The sequence below is a fragment of the Acomys minous genome (assembly GCF_964271855.1).
Source record: "Acomys minous genome assembly, chromosome: 1".
NCBI classification, from domain to species: domain Eukaryota; kingdom Metazoa; phylum Chordata; class Mammalia; order Rodentia; family Muridae; genus Acomys; species Acomys minous.
Window position 1 is genome coordinate 28,219,137 of NC_140483.1, and position 17,461 is coordinate 28,236,597.

Consider the following 17,461-nt stretch of genomic DNA (forward strand, 5'->3'; position numbering starts at 1 on the left):
TCTTTACTGATTTTCATTTCTGTGGTTTAGGCTTGAGGACAGAAAGGCCTTGATTTCATTGTTTGATCCCTGGTGATTGAAACAGTAGATGACACAAGAATTGTTTCTTGAACACATACATTGATGCTGTATGTTGTACAAGCCCAGGGAACCACCTACTTCTTTTTAGATAAAATAAAATAGAGACAATCCTGATAGGAAAACCCTAAGAAAAGACTCATTATGACTTCCTGCCTACCTTTTAAGAACAAATTGGAAATTCTCTACCTGCAGGACTAAAAATATATTCTTTTGTTTTTCTTTTATAGTTTTTTTTTCACATAATGTATCCTGATTACAATTTCCTCTTTCTTTTGTCCTCTAAGTTCCTCCCCACTTCCCTTCCCTTCTGATTCACCCCTTCCTATCTCTCAGTAAATAGCAAATAGGCTTCTAAGGGATAATAATAAAAAATATATAATAAGACAAAACAAAAACAAACACATCACAATAGGACAAAACAAATAAATAAAAGGAAAACAGCCCAAGAGAAGGTACAAGGTACACACACATACGCACACACACACACACACACACACACACACACACACACACACACACATACATGGAGAGAGAGAGAGAGAGAGAGAGAGAGAGAGAGAGAGAGAGAGAGAGAGAAGACTCAATCATTTGCATATCGAGGAAACCCATAAAAAGAGAAAACTAGAAGCCATAATATATATGCAAAGGACCTGTTGGGTTAAAATAACAGGAAAAATGAATAGAGAATAAAAGCAAAAATGAAAAGTGAAAAAGATAAAATTAGCAAAAGAAAAAAGAGAAAGCCCTGACACGACATAATGAGCCAAGAAACCTCCAAATATGCCTTTGAGTTCATTTTCTGTTGACATCTATGGCTCAGCGTACGGCTTATGCTTAAGAGTAGAGCCTTTACCTGTCCTGGCTAGTGTTCTTGGTACCAGAAGGTACTCTGCACACCACCATTGTGTTTTTTCGTCCTGTCCCCAAGCTCCCAGAATAATGACTCATGAGACCCAACATATATTTATAAATAACTAGGCCGTACAGCTGGGCTCTTCTCTGACTAGCTCATAACGTAAAGTAACCCACTTATACTAATCTGCATTCTGCCACATGTGTGGTTACCTGTGCTCAGGTACCATGTGTCTGTCCTCCTCACATCTTCCTGGATGGAACTCGAATACCTGGTACTATCCCAGAATCCTTTCTATCCCCTTTCAACATGCTTGAGGACAGCAACTGCCTTTTTAATCGAACTCCATGGAATGGAACCTGTACCTGACACTGCTTGGGTGAGCAAAAACCCAAGACTAGATATCCCAGGCTTAGGGGAAAACACAATGCCTGTTCTGCTAAGGGAATGTAACAATATGATGACATTCTTTTATACTCACAGATCAGTACCTTACCCAGCCATTGTCAGAACAGCTTTTTCTTGCATCAGATGGGAACAAATACATCGAGCCACAGCCAGACAATAGGCAGAGAGTGGCAGACATTGGACCGCTCAGCCCTAAATGGGATGTCTCCATTAAATCCACCTCTCCTACCCCTTAGGGCTCAGGGAACTTTGTGGAAGAGGAAGCAGGAAAAGTGTAAGAGCCAGAAGGGATACAGGACACCAGGGAAACAAGGCCTTCTAGTCACAACAGGACCAATGGACATATGAATTTGCAGAAACTGAGGCAGTATGCACAGAGCCTGCATGGGTCTACACCAGATAGGGTCCTAGAGCTGAAAGGAAAAAAATGGACACATGCTCCCATCTCTAATCCAGAAGCTGTCTCCAATTGATAACCATTTACAAAGGAAAATTTGGTCTTCTCCATCAGAGCCTCCCTAGTACACAAACTGCTCTGAAAGGGACATTCTTAACCTGCAATAGCTGGCTGTAACCATGGCGACATGCCACATGATGGCATTTGGTCAGGGATGTAACTGCATGTAGGAGGGTGCTCCATAAGATTATAATGACCTCAGAGGGTCTTGTCACCAAGTGTTGTCTTGCAACCCATCACTCAAGCATAAGTGGTGAGGCTGGCAGTTACACGGATCCAATGTAGGCAATTATTGTGTAGTGTGAGACATTTGATTTTGGATCATGCATTTACTTTTATCATTTTACTGTGTTTCTTCTATTTACTTAAAAGCAACTTTACCCTAAAGTGGTATCCCATGTTATGTCTCTGATCTCTGTTAAGTGATGCAATCCTGTAGATTGGATGGTCTATCCATATGGGTTTACATGGATACATAAGAAAAATAAACTACAAAACAAGTTGTGGTGTAGAGGGGAATGTGGGAGGCTCCTTTAAGCTGAGTGCAAGGCTGTGAATCTGAAACCTTGTAGAAGACTGCTTCTCCATCCTGTACTGGCTTGTGACATTCACCACAGGGTCTCCCAAACCAAGGTGGGTCACTTAACGACTCTACTCTGAACTTGGTCATAAGACTCGATCTTTTTCTCATGAAAATATGCATTGACCTGTTATGTATGGCCTTTAAAGAATGATAATAAAACCCAGATGGCAGGCAGGGTGTGGCGGCACAGGCCTTTAATCCAAGCACTTGGGAGGCAGAGGCAGGTGGATCACTGTGAGTTGGAGGCCAGCCTGGTCTACAAAGTGACCCCAGGACAGCCAAGGCTATGCAGAGAAATCCTGTCTCAAAAAACTAACCAACCAACCAACCAACCAACCAACCAACCAACCAATCTCAAAAAACACCAAACCAAACCAAAACAAAAAGCAAAAACCTCAGATGTCATCAAATCAGTATCTCTCTTCACTAAAGCCAGCATGGCTTTACCTTTTTGTTTGGGGAGTCTCCTGTGTTGGAAAAGGAGGTGGTGGGGAAGGCAAATTCCAGGTTCTTGGCTCCCTGGCTGTCCTTTACAAGTCAAAGGCCCTTCAGGAATTTCCAATGCAATAGGATCAATGAATTTAGGTGTTGTAGAAAGACCAATAAAATGTAGGGGAGAGTGGAGTAGAGGTGCAGCAGGGGGGGGGGGAAGAGCTGGGGTTGTAGTTGTAGTTTATAGTAAAGAGTTTACCTAGCATGAGTGAGGGCTTGGGTTTGACGTTCAGCACTGCTGAGAGGGAGGGGGAAGGGAAGGGAAAGGAAAAGGTGGGGAGGAGGAGTGAGGGAGAGAGAGAGACAGAGAGAGAGAGAGAGACAGAGACAGAGAGAGAGAGACAGAGAAAGACTGAGAGAGAGACACAGAGAGAAACAGAGGGGGAGAGAGAGAGACACGGAGGGAAGGGGTAGGGAAGGAGAAAGGGAGAGAGGAGAAGGAAGGGAGGGAGGGAGAGACAGAGACCTATACACAGAGACACACAAAAAGACAGAGAGAGATGGAGAAACAGAGACAGACAGACACAGAGGAGAGAGAGGAAAATCAGAGAGAGAGAGAGAGAGAGAGAGAGAGAGAGAGAGAGACAGACAGACAGACAGACAGACAGACAGACAGACAGACAGAGACAGAGAGACGGAGACAGAGACAGAGAATAAGTTCTGTCCCCTAGGGTATTGTAGCACACAGTTCAAGTTCAGTCTCTTCTCAGCGCAGAGGAATGCAGTGTTTGACTTCACCTGTCACACAATCCAGCTGCTCCAGGAGGATATGGCTCATGGTTTTTGTTGAACAGCCCTGTCGCTATTTTTAGTTGACACCCTGCAGACACTGGATTTCTTTGCAGCATCATTCAACTCTGCTGCTGGCTGGTGTCATTGGAGCCAGTAGAGTGGGCTCAGTTTTGTTAAACTGGATTCTTTCTCCGTGAGCAATGCCTTCCAGCCTCCTCTTGTCCCCTATCATCTTGTGCTGTTGTCCTGTGTATTGCTGTTTCAGGAGTGAATAGCCAGAGGAGAGACTAGGGACATCCTGACATTCCGAAAGGCAGGCTTTTAGCTTCTTATTTACTGGAATCTGAAACTGTGAGAGAAAGCACCTGCGGGGAGTGGTGATATCGAGTTAGAAGTCTGTGGTGCTGCCCCTGAATGGCTGAGTCCATGTGGTGAACTTAGGCGCATCACCCTAGGTCTTTGCTTGTATCTCTAAAACAAGGGAGCTGGGCAGTGATCTCAATCTTTTTAACAAGATTTCCTTTCTTAGAAGACTACCACGCAGTGTATACATGAGCTTGTACATTGGATCACTCCAAGTTGTTCATCAGTTCCCTTTTGCCTATGGGGTGCTACAGATGCTTTCATTTCACCTGGGTCATTTGGCTTCGAGGCATCTTTCTGGCCTGCTGTGACACCTGTTTGTATGAGGGTTCCTCTCCATGGATGCCTGTGAGCTTCTGCATTTGTGCCCTTTTATCGTTGTCCTCTCAAACTGGAGTGTTCTTTCTCAGTCTTGGGTGGGTGGTGAATGGGGGGTGGGGTCAAGACACAATGCTTCCAGTGTTCCCTCACGATGGAGTCAGAGAGCACTTGTCATCAGGAAGCTCATCCGAGCCTCAGTTTAGGATTTCTACTGAGGTTTCACTAGACAGGAATGGTTGGTTGACTCACTGGCCTCATAGCTGAATGTGATTTCTAGAGTCATAAGTTCAAAATGATAACAGCAGTTCAAAGTTAATCACATGGCTAGCCTTGCTGGTACCAGTACCCTCTTCCTGAGTCATCTTTTCAGCATGGGCTCTGGCATGGTTCAGGGGCCTAATGGGAAGATGACCTTTAGATAACTCTAGAGATTTATAAGACTCTTTCCCAGCAACCAGTGGACAAAGATCAGGTAAATTGTTTATTAAGCAATGGTGGAAAATAAAAGTGCTATCTTCATTTTGTAGGTGACGCTGAGGATGGTGAATGAGTTGTGTAAGTCACATGGATGGACAGTGGTGCTCCAGAGTACCAGCCCCTGACCTCTGACCTCAAGTTTCTATTTCTTTCCGATACCCCAGGGTGAATCCCCAACAATCAGAGTAATGTCCTACCATCACTGTCATTGCAGCCTTCAAATGTCTCTCTATAACTGAATCAGGAATTACATGTAACCATGAGCCACGATTATGTTCTCAATGGCTATCAAGTGCTCTTCCTCCTGGGGGTGGAGCCTATTGATGCTGAATATAAAATTGGCAGCTCAGTGCTCAGGATGCCCATTCTGTGACAGCTGCTCACATCTTTGCAGACTTTGAATGTGAGTTGCAGGCAAATGATGCCTCATTTGTTCAACTCTGGGGAAGAATGGAGCAAAGGAGCCATAAACGCCCAACTTAAGTGGCCTTGTTGTTAGCAGGGGAACCTCTACTCATGATTAGAGCATTTTTTAGAAGCCTGTTTACCTGGATTATTTCACCATCTATTCCTCTTGTCTGCCCATCTGTGTTTCTGACTATTTGCCTATCACCCACTGAGAAGCTTCCAGGTGTTTCAAGGACTGGGTTGTCTATGGCCTGTTTCCTATAGTGACATTCACATAGGTAAGGTGCAAGGTTGTAGGCATGGCGGAAAGATAAGTGAATGATTTTTCTAGCGTGGTTTCTTTTTTTGTTTTCTCTATTGTGTGTATGCTCAGTGTATGTGTATGTGCATGTGTGTGCTTGAATGTGTGGAAGCCATTCATATTTCGTGTTTTTCTCAATTATTCTCTATTTTAACGCATAACCTTTCACTGATCTGTCACTCACTGATTTGGCTAGACTGGCGGGTCAACAGGCCTTGATGATCCTCCTGTCTTTGCTTTACCAGTGCTGGGATTATAGGATGCTTCCACATTAGTACTAGGATTACAGGATGCTGCCACATCATTCTTTTTTTAACATAGTGTTCCACTTTCTTTTCTGTTGCTGTGATAAAATGCTGATCAAAATCAACTTAGGAGAGAAAAGTGTTTATTTGGTTTATACTTCCAGGTCACAGACCTGAAGCAGAAACCATGGAAGAACATGCTTAGTGCCTATCTCTCTGTCTTCTGCTCAGCTACCTTTCATATATAGCCCAGGACCATCTACCTAGGGTTGGTACGGCCCATAGTGGGTTGTGCCCTCCTATAACAATTAACAATGGTGAGAAAATATCTCGCAGACATGTCCACAGGTGAGTTTTATTGAGATAATGATTCAACTAAGATTTCTTATTCCAAGGTGACTCTAGGTTGTGTTAAGTCGACAATAAAAACTATCCAGGACATTTTGGGTGATGGAGATCAAAATCTGGTCCTCGTGCTTGCATGGCCATCTCTCCAGCCTCCCAAAAACCTTCTGATTCCACAGTTTCCCAGTTTTCAGATTTTAAAAAAATTGCTTGTTTTAGTACATGGAGGCATTGTTCTTTTTATACAACACTTTCTATACGTCAGGTATAACTTTAGGTGGGTTTCTCCAGTAGCACATATAGTCCTTACTATTATAGATCTGCACATTCCAGTTGAAGAAACTGAGGTAATGATTAGTTTAAAGAGATTCTCAGAGTCTCACAGCCAGCAAGACCAGACCTAAAACCATGGCAGCCAGATACCTGCCTCTGTGTTCTTTACCAACATGCTGAGCTGTCTTATTAAACGGAGAGTTGCATTAAACTTCTGCCTTTGTTCCTTAGGCCTCATGTGACCTTAGTGAAGTATATACTGCCTGATCAGGACAGGCAAACCCTTCCTGAACATCGCTGCAGAAGGATGGAATGAGAAATGTGCGTGTTGGGGTGCGCTTGTCGCTTATTCTCCCTTCCCTGTAGGGCAGGATAAGAGAGGACATTAACCCAGGTGTGGTGGCGCATGCCTTTATTCCCAGCACTCGGAAGGCAAAGGCAGGCAGATTGCTGTGAGCTTGAGGTCAGTGTGGTCTACAAAGCAAGTCCAGGACAGCCAAGGCTACACAGAGAAACCCTGTCTCCAAAAAACAAAAACCAAAACCAAACGAAGTAAGAAGAGAGGACATTAAAAGACTTGCCATAGTCCCTGTGAGGCCCAACGTTAGCTTTTGGAGTGCCATCTGGCTATTATCTTCCAGCAGAAACGAGCCTCTCAAATATACCCAGCAAAGAACTGGCCTGGGCTCCTTACCACAACACCATAGCTATGCCCGAGTCACTTCAGAGGAAGAACTGGCATTTTCCACTACCACCCCCAAGACAGTGAGATGCTGAAGTCTGGCATGGTGGCACATACCTTTAATCCCAGCACTCGAGAGGCAGAGGCAGGTGGGTGTCTGAGTTCAAGGCCAGCCTGGTCTCCATAGTGAGTTCCAGTTCAGCCAGTTCTACACAGAGAAACCCTGGCTTGAGAAAAATAAAAAATAAAAAGAGAGGGTGCTCCAGTTCCTAGGAAGTCCAATGTGTTAAGTCATAGCTCATTTTAACTCTCTACAGCCATTTTCCTTTCTGTTTGTCCTGTAACACCTTCAGCAGCAGAGAGATTGTAGGTGGGGTTGGGGGTTGGAGTAGTGACCTGGGTCTTTCCAGCTGGAAAGCCCAGCATAGACTGAGGCGAGACACAGTCATCTCTACCCAGCTCACAGCACTGCTCAGCACAGTGATGGCGCTTACAGGGCTGAGGCTGGATGCTTACTTCTCTACCACAGAGAGAGTTTTCTTTCTTAACTCTAAAGGCCAAGTTCAAGTTCTAGGGTATCTCTGTGGAGTTTCCCCATCCCTCTCTAACACAAACAATCTGATGGACTCCACTTTGAGCTGCTTGATTTTCAGTTTTCCACCTGTCTGTTGGAGCTATCAGTTACAAGCTCTGTAAGCACAGGGCTGTCGTCTTCTTCCTATCTTTGTTGAAGACAGAGGTTTTTGATTGTTACATAGCTGACTAGTGTTAATAGGTGACGACAGAGGGGACTGTACATATCTGCCCTCTATTGTGCTTTCTCATAATTAGCATTGTTCTGGAACTTTCTGATTGTTTCAGACTATGTCACTAGGCACTTGCAGTGATGCTCAGCGCATTAGACTTGAGTTTTCTTGACTTTGCCTTTTCCTCCCTACTCACCAAATATGGTGACAATCTAGCAGAAGGAACAAAACGAGGGAGGATACAGACTTTGATTTGTCACCAGAAAATATTCTGTGGTGACCCTGAGCAATGGCTCATCCTCTACAGTCTTAGTTTTCCGTCAGTAAGTGAGACAATAATACCCCGAGCTTCAAGCTAGCTCCTAGAGCACTTTTGTGTGAGTTAGATACTCAATACTTTTGGCCTGTGGGACCGTAGTTTGGCAAGCTGAATGTAGGCTTGATATGAGCCTGCGCTGGCTCCCTTGGCTGGCACATCATGTAAGGTCGGTCCAGGCGGCCCTTAAAGGGCCTTCCTCACACGGCTGGCATGAGGCTCTATGGGGCTGTATATGGGAACTGCCTGACTTGCTTTTGTGCCTGATATAAAAATGATACCACTCTACTTATACTGCGCATGCATCCTTCCTCTTGCTTTACTACCAATCCTTGCTTCTGCTCATCCTGAGGTCTTTAGTCGCTACCATAGAACATCGCAGAATCATGACCAAAGCACCCTTGTATCTCTCTGTGTCCTCTTCTACATCCCCACTTCAAGAGCCTTTCTTTTCCTCCTTCCCCCAAATAAGTTTGTTTGGGAAGAAGTTGACCTCGGGCAGATCCAGAGATCCCTGGAAGGGCTGTTATATTCCTGACCGCAACAGATTCTCCTAAAGACCATTAGACACCCACAGCATTTTGATAATCCCACCCACAACAGACTAAAATAAACCAATAAACTTTAATCCAAGCAATGTTCACACAACATTTCCTTTGTAGCTTCCATCCTGAGGCCTACACAGGCCTGATTTGTGGTTGCTCCCCGCCTCCCACCCCTTTCTTAAGAGAATATTTAGGATTTAGGATTGCTTACATGCCCTAAAGCTCTCATTTGCAGACTATAGAGAGCAGAGTGTGGGAGGAGAGGCAGACGCTAATTGCATCCCAGAGACTTGATGTGGCCTGGATCCAAAGCTGGAGCTGCACAGAGGCTCAAGGTTTCAAGACACTAGAATTTCCCAACTTCATCAGAATCTTGACTTGGTGGCTTGAGAGGGTTGCTAGCACAGAACAAGACTATAGACCCGTCTCCCATGGTGATAGATATAGTTTAGAGGGTCAGAACCCTAGATGTTGAGTATCCAGGGAACAAAGGAAATTGTGAATAAAGAAATGAAAGGTCCACACTCCATTTTTATCTTGGTTAAATTTAGACTGTATTTTTGTTAGTCTTGTCAGCATAGCAGTGACCAAGTGCTGGGTCACGAAGGAAGATGGCCTATATTTGAATCTTATTACCACAGACCTCTTGCTCTAAGGCCAAGGGAAAATTTTTAGTTCGATGTCTCAGGTTCCTTTCCAGTAAAGTGTGAGTAGCAATGGTATCCACCTCATCAGGTTATTAGAGGGGCTGAATGAACGATGGAGGTAAAATGCCCAGCAGATTGAAAAAGTATTCACAGATGTTATCTGGCTGTTGTTTCAGAACCACTGGTGACAGGCCAGGGGATTCTCTTTCAGCCCGAGGAAACACACATTGTTAAATGTGTTGTTGGGAATTGTAGAGAGTCCTGGCTTTGCAGCATTCCTGGAGTGCCAGGTTGTGGATCTAATTCAAGCCTTTAGTCTTGAGTCCAGAGACCTGGCTAGTAGCTCCGATTCTGTCTTTCCTAGACTGAAACCCTGGGTGATACAAGCTCCTGCCCTCAGCTCCCTCATCTGTAAAGCAGAAGGATTGGCAAGATTAGCTTAGATTCTTTCCAGCCACAAAGCTGCAGGGTGTTTGTTGGTTTCCACTTAGCGTTTTTTGGCTTAACAAAGAGGCCAACTTGAGGAAGGCTTGGTGCTTCTATCAGAGCTGAAAGAGCTGGTTGAGGCTCTTCTCAGCTCTGATTATATTTGTTTCAGCAAATTGAGGGAGTGAAGTTGCAGCCTCTATGGGCTCGGGCTTCTGCTCAGCCTGGGTGTGAAGTTGAGGGTTCTATAAGCTCTGGCTTCTACCTCTCTGCCTGGTGTGTGGCCTGAGGCGTCCCGGGCAGTCAGACCAGTGTTGCTGCTTCTTCTGGATGGAAGCTGGGTGCCTGGGTGTTTGTCCTACCTTACCTCTCTCATTTTCTAGCTCTTGGGGAGTTCTAAGTGTTAGAAAGTCAATTTCAGACATTTAATCTGACTCCAAAGCTGCACCATTTGGAACACTGCACTGGTGACGCCTAATCTTTATTCTGAAGGAAGGCCCTGGTGTTTAGTCTGTGGAGAGAAAACTAGTCTGTGTATAATAGTTTCCTACAAAACAGAAATAGTGTCCTGAAAGATTGAGTAGGGTGAAATAGATGTAGCCCATGAGGCCTATGAGTCATTTATGACTAGAACTTTCTCCACTCTAGTCAACCAGTCCCGAAGAAGTTCTGACCATACCATACTTTGATTTGTGAAGAGCTCAGTGGTGTTTGGTCTTGTTTTATGGTGACTCAAGAGGAAGACAATGCATGCAGCACTACTTTATGTCTTTCTAAACTCTGTCCCTGGACAATTCCAAGTGATCTGTTCCAAGTTCCTGCTAAGAACCATGGCTATCCAAGTGTCATAGTGTTGGCTAAAATTGGCAGCCCAGAAACCACGAAATTGACTGTGAGATATGTTAGGGATCATTCCTCTTGGGCTCCGTATTGAATTAGTTTTTTTTTCTCCTTGATGTAATAAAGTATTTGACAAATTTACTTAAGAAATGAAGAGTTTATTTTGGCTCACAATTCAGAGGAACAAAGTCCACCATGACAGGGAGAGCACAGTGTCAGGAGAGTGAGGTGACTGGTGACATTGAGTCCTCAGTCAGGAAGCTGAGAGAGATGAATGGTGATGCCCCACTTGCTTCTTCCTTTGTGTCCAACCACGATTCCAGCCAATGGGGGTGGAGCTGCTCATTCACAGTAGATCTTCCTTCCGTAGTCAAATATCTCTGAAAATGCCTTTATAGACACAAAGAGAGATGCTTCCTTTTGACCATTCTATGTCAATGGTTTACAATAAGATCAACCATCGCATATACCATTATAGACACTCATGATCCTAACAGACTGAGCGCTGTCATTGGCTTTGGGGATTCTGGTGTCAAAGGGTCTGAGCAAGCATGGCTTTCTTGTCAGTCTGACTGAGATGACAATCTCCATGATGCCTACTGTCACAGTTCATGCTTGTTCCCTAAACCATCAGAGATAACAGTGATTTTAGTCAGCTGTCCTAACATTCTGCCTGTGTGCCTTTTCAGTGTGCTAATAGCACATATGTGGTTCAAATGTTTGCTATGACTGCTTAATCAGTTTTGGTGTCTGTGTCCAACACACACACACACACACACACACACACACTCACTCACACACACATACACACACACACACACACACACACACACACACACACAGAGAGAGAGAGAGAGAGAGAGAGAGAGAGAGAGAGAGAGAGAGAGAGAGAGAGAGAGAGAGCGAGAGAGCAGTCTGACAGAATAGCACAGGTTGTCCTGGAGCTCATTGTGTAGCTCAGAGTAGTCCCCAACTTTGCCACACCTCCTGACTCAGCTTCCTAAGTGCTGAGACTATAGGCCTGAGCCACCTTGCTGGTTTAGAGTTGAACTGGTTAAAACCAATTTTACGTGGAAATCTTTCTGAAGTTTTCTGTGATTTTATAAAGGGGTTTATGTTTCTTGACAGTCTGCAATAATGAGCATCTGCTGCCTATAAACAGTTTAATTTCTAGACAATTCTTCAAACTCATTTGTTATTCCGTACTTGTCAGTGTGGTTAGGAAAGACTTAGTTTTATTTGATTTCATGCATGTACATGCACTCAGATGTGTGCATGTGCACACGTGCACACACACACATGTACATACACAATCCTTGTGGATCTAGCAGACTTTACTGAAGGACCAAAGGTTAGAAGGGGAAAAAATAAGTGTAGCATTTACTTCAAGAAATAATAATAATGTGAAACTCATTATAACATATATCAGGATCTTTTGGACATCTGTCCTGTTTCTTGGAACTTTCTCTCTTTCTGCTTTCTGTTTACTTAATTTTTGATTCATTTAGTTTCACTGCTCATACATTTGAGGTTTCATTCTCTTGATTCTTAATTCCTTAAAGATGTTTCCGCTTCAGGTCAGACTTTGGTGGCAGACATTCAGATAACGCGTGTGCCTTACTCATCGACCACAGACCCTGACCAGGCACTGAGCGAGGCAGTGAGCTGGTGATCAGTGAAGCTGTGTTTACTGATCCCTTGTGGCTGGAGGCGGTAGTTTCTGGATTCTCTCTGCATTATGAGCCAATATCTGCAGACTCCTGGGTGATGTGCTTGGTAACTCTTCTGAAGTCCTTCTCTCTGCTTTTAGTCCTAAGCGTGGAGCTAAGCAGCCCCCATCCCTTGTTTCTTCTTCCTCGCCTTCACTTAGGTGACATCCACACTACCACTGTTGCTGTCAACTCCCTTCTTTTGGGCTCTATGCTAGCAGAGAGGCTTGAGGAAGATGTGTGTGCTCCTCATCTCAGACAGGCCAGTCAATCCACATTTCCCTGTGTCTATCTTTTTTCAGAGAAGTATGTCTGTGTGTATATTTTCTCCATAAGAATTTCTTTATCTTCAATTCACCATCCCCAATACTGAAGTTTTTTTTTCTTATATACATTTATTAAAGTCTTATAATCTGTGAGATGGATGACACAAAGTATAAGATCGAAATGATGTATGAGCTAGTAGACCACACAAAATTAACCATGTGGGCTCTTAACTCCCAGAATGCACTTTTGTGGAAAGAAATATGTGCTATTTTAAATGTTGAAGGCAACTATTTAAATATAGTCAGGAACCCAGATGGAGCCTACACCAACTAGTGGGTAAAGAATTCACTTGTGTTTGAAGTCCAAGACTGGTCAGGCCTTAGCTAACTGAACTCACCCAGTGGCTATCACCGGTCTTCTCAGGTACCCAGCTATATTCAACGTGAAGTAAAAAGAGATCCCAAGTCTTACACCAAAATATAGGCTCTGACTCAGAAGTATGATTTTAAGTTTTTCTTTAGATAAGACAATTGGGGAAGGGAATCAAGCTTGGGACACAGTAACACTTATTTTGGCAAGATAGCAACCGAAATCTGAAGTACAAGTTATTATATCCAAAGTAAAAGGAATTAAAGAATAAACCCTAATATTGGGAGGGGGCATATCAAACACAAGATATAGTATGCCTAATTATCTTGAAATTATAATTTAAGGGTAAAAGCTGAAAATTATGTCATCTTAGCTAGAAATTAAGGGCACCTTCCCCCCTGTTTCTCCTACATAGAATTAGAGTTTACGATTTAATCACACCTCAAAGCTTTTCTCTCAATACAAAGCACCCACTATACACACACAAAATACTTATTTGTTAATAATTTCCCTGGCTCATCCAACTTGCAATACACATGACTCTAAAGACTACAATTTGGGGTGAGTGGACACAAACTGAAATTCCACAACTCCAAGTCTGAAAACTTGTTCTTAAAACCATAGGACGCACAGGTCATTTTTACTTCTTATGAGGATATTACACTGTCATTAAATCATCAGTCTTCCTTAGAATGATAGGAATTGTCAGTTGCCAATCTGAACTGACTGGGACTAGTGATACAACTTTTAAAATACTTCATTTCTTAATGGCTGAGTAAGGTCAATTACAATTGTTTGCATTCTCTAAGTTTCAGCAGCTAACAATCTATCACAGTCAAGGACTTTTAAGTTACATACATATCAAAGTTTTAATGACACTTTGTATTGCTCCATTACATCATACCTAATCAAGACCATGTGGGTTTGAGAAAGTATAAACCACATGGTTTGAGAGAGTATAATTTAAATGTTCATTTGTGCTATTTGATAGTGTACATAGGGTTTATAGATACTCATCCCCAATATCATTAGTCTTTACCCTATTAGTTACATTATTAGTTTTTATATTCTGCGGAGTCCAGTTTGGAACAAAGTGGAGTCTTAAGCTAACCCACATCCTCCCCCAAGCATTGTACAGTGGCACTGAGTCACTGCAATGGAAAGTCCACCTTTCAGGTGTTACTATGGTTACAAATGGTGTAAGTACCACAAACCCTTTTAGAAAGTACTAGAAACCTCAGCGGTCTGTGTGTTCTCTGCAGAGCTATGAAAGAACAGGGCTCCACAGCATCACCAGGCGTATTTGACTTTTACAGCCTGCTGAGTCCTTGACCTCAAACCTGGCCTGGATTCTCCAGATGAGGAAGGAAGTTTCTAAAATTAGTGATAAAGTAGGAGTGGGTTGGGGGAGTCTTGGAGTTACCTGTTGATTAACACCTGTCACACAGGGAAGCCACTGTAAAGCCATTTCTCTTATGAGATGGCTATGTGGGTTGGGAATAAAATTCAGGATAATGGTGGCAGTGCTAAATATGAGCTGGAGGACAAGGATCCGAACTCATTGTCAAGGAGGTGAGTGAGGCGTGAAGCATTGGAGCAAGAAGTTGAAGGAAGGGAAGGAAGGAAACATGAGCAGAGGAAACAGGAGGCACTGGTGGAGCTATGACATCTGGGAGTGAGGTGACTTGACCTGTGTGTAGTGTGCTGTGAAGTGATGGGCAGAGGAGGAAGCCGGGCTGTGCGATTCGATGTGTGGCTGGAGAGGAGCACATCCTAGTCAGGATCTGAGAGAGGGGACAGTGTGACAGAGTAGCCACACATGTGGAGTTTGAGTTGTGCCACAGACCAAGGTGACAAAATGGATGCACTCAGATTTTCCTCTGTATTTCAGTTTCCTTCATGTTAAAGTATCTCTGACACTATCCCAAGCTGTGAATTTTCTTCTTGGTGCTGATCGCTATAGTTAGCCCATTCTGCATTTGTCTAGCAGGTCTCACTCATCTGGTATCCTGTTCCACAAAGACAGGAATGTCCCATTCTCTGTCATATCTCGCGACCTGACACTGCTTAGTAGGTTTTGTTGAATGAATGTTCATATTAAGTAACTATCCCCCAAGCTTAGCATGGTGCTACATACCTTTAATCCCAGCATTTAGGAGGCAGAAGCAGGCAGATCTTTGAGTTTGAGGCTAGCCTGGTCTCCTGAGCGAGTTCCAGGTCAGCCAAGATATGTACAGAGAGACCCTGCCTTGAAAAAAAAAAAGGTAAGTGCTCCCTGACACTGACTACCAGCAGGGGCTGAGATAATTGAGGCATGGGTGTGGCAAGATGGCCACAGACTTTACCTTCCAAGTGACTTACAGCAGTAGTAGAATATCATACAAAAAAGGTAAGGCACAATGCAGAATGAGCCTAGAGAGCAGCCACGATGCTCACCTTGAGACGGTGATGGAAGGCCTGGTTTGCAGCTGTCAAAGACAAGGCCTATAAACAGGATAATTCATCAGTTTATCAGGAGGCTGTGTGGAGCATGTGGATGAAGGCTATTCTTTCTTGTGATTATGGAGTGGAAACCAAAATCAGAGATGGTCTGAGATCTACTTAAAGTGGCATTGTCAATTTTTTCCCCTCTGGAATACAGATTAAAAAAAAAAAACCTTTTAGAACAAATGTTGAAGAATGATACTTCTTTCTTTCTCTTACAGACTGCGAGGCTATCAAGAGCCAGAAACTGACGGAGGAAACGAAGAACACTTGGGGAGGAAAGAGCGAACTTAATAAAATCATAGCTGCTGACCACCTGGGGCCCAGGATCACAGTGCGGACGGAGCATGCCAGGGCCAGAGAGGACGCGGGTCATCTTATTCCAGTCTTTTGCTTCATATATAAGGACACGGGGGTTCTTGGAGATATAGCTACTGTGTTGGCATCCATGGAGCTGGATAATGTTGGGGGCAGTACTCAGACCAAGCTAACTGTCTCTGAGAACGCTGAGAAAACCCCGTAGTACCGTGCAGAGCAGGCCATGAAGTGAGTTCTAGGATTATCCACAGTCAGGGAAACTGAGCCTTTGAAGGGCAGGACATCTATTTAAATTCACACCATGTCTGATGAGCTGAGCTGGGATTTAATCCTGGGATTTTGATGAGCCAAAGCTGCTTTCTGTTATGATCTTCCTAGGTCTTTCGCAGAAGTCTTGGAAGCTGTTGCTAGGAAACACAGGGTGAAGATCATAGTGCACAAGCCAGCTGAGGAGCCGGAGGTTTTCACGCTGTGATGTAGAATCGCAAGGCAGGGGATGCTTTTCTGTCACACTATGAGGTTAACATCAGGAATTCTAATTTGTTTTTTATTTATTTTAATTAAAATATTAGAAAAATTTACAGGGGAATGCACAAGTATCACTCTGAGTGGTGACAATTCATCTAATTGTGATCTTTTTTTTAATCAGCTTTGTTTTTTTTTAATTTAATTTTTTTGATCAGCTTTAATTGTAAACTCAATTTTAAGTTTTGAGCACACTGAGTGTGATCTTCTGGACATATAAGCAACAACAATACTAATATCAGCTAACACATACCCCGTGCTATAGTCAGTTAGGCCCAGCCTGTGCACACATCACTGTGTGTGCTCTTTCCACCCTTGTATAGGGTATGCTCTGCTTTTATTTCCATCTTAAAGGTGGGGAAGTAGAAGTTAAAACATCTGAGCACATAGACCAATAGTTAGAAAACTAGGAAGTGAGGGATCCCATGTGGGATTGCGGGGAGCCTTAGCTAGCTCTAAGTCTAGAGCTCAGGGTGGACCATGGAAAATACTAATGGGGTGAATCTTTACAGTCTCTACTAAGAAGTGGAAGAGATCTGGGTTAGCACATTTTAGTTACTTGTATGGTATGATAAACTGTGGCATTATTTTTATTTCTGAGAATTCGTCTTGTTCTAGTTTAAAACTTTAGAGAAGCGTGGGAAATCCTGTCACTGTCTCAGACACCTGAACACCCCCTTTTTTATTTACCCTTAGATTTAGCCAATTCTCCCAGTTATCATCTTCAATTAAAAGTCACCTCCTGTCACATTTTACAGGGACGGAGTCATCGACTTCTGGGCTTCTGTTTGCAGTGAACTATCTGGGGTTCCTGGGAAGTTTGCTGATGCCATGAGATGGACTTGCATTCTGTAGGATACACACAAACACGCTCCTGTCTCAGCACCTTGTTGTGGTAATTTCCTCTGTCTGGGGTGTGGTAGATCAAAGTTCCAGAAAGCAAAGAGGAGAGAAAGGTAAATTGTTGCGAAAGCTTAAATGTCAAGAAAAGAGACTAAAGGCAATGGTGACAACAGTGTTAAAGGCCTTCAGAAAAAGGCTCCTCCCCCACATCATCAGTGTCATATAAAAAGTTCCAGAAAGCAAAGAGGAGAGAAAGGTAAATTGTTGCGAAAGCTTAAATGTCAAGAAAGAGACTAAAGGCAATGGTGACAACAGTGTTAAAGCCCTTGAGAAAAAGGCTCCTCCCACCATCAGCATCATATAATACCTGTGACATTTGAATGCCAGCAGTATTTTCCTAAGTCC

The 17,461-nt window shown here is 43.5% G+C and overlaps 1 protein-coding gene across 3 annotated transcripts in view; it reads left to right on the forward strand.

The window, feature by feature from the left end:
- Positions 1-17,436, forward strand: part of LOC311600691 (uncharacterized protein) — a 71,127-nt gene extending 53,691 nt beyond the window's left edge. For 2 of the 3 annotated variants that reach the window (XR_014780312.1, XR_014780313.1), the window contains exons 2-3: positions 15,592-16,207; positions 16,972-17,436. Coding sequence is in view for 1 of the 3 variants with exons in the window: in XM_084787696.1 (XP_084643822.1) it covers positions 15,592-15,893 (302 nt within the window). In the remaining 2 variants the exon portion in view is untranslated. Of the gene's footprint in view, positions 1-15,591; positions 16,461-16,971 lie in introns of those variants that run through there. The other variant, XM_084787696.1, reaches the window with a different exon arrangement.
- Positions 17,437-17,461: the final 25 nt, after the last annotated feature.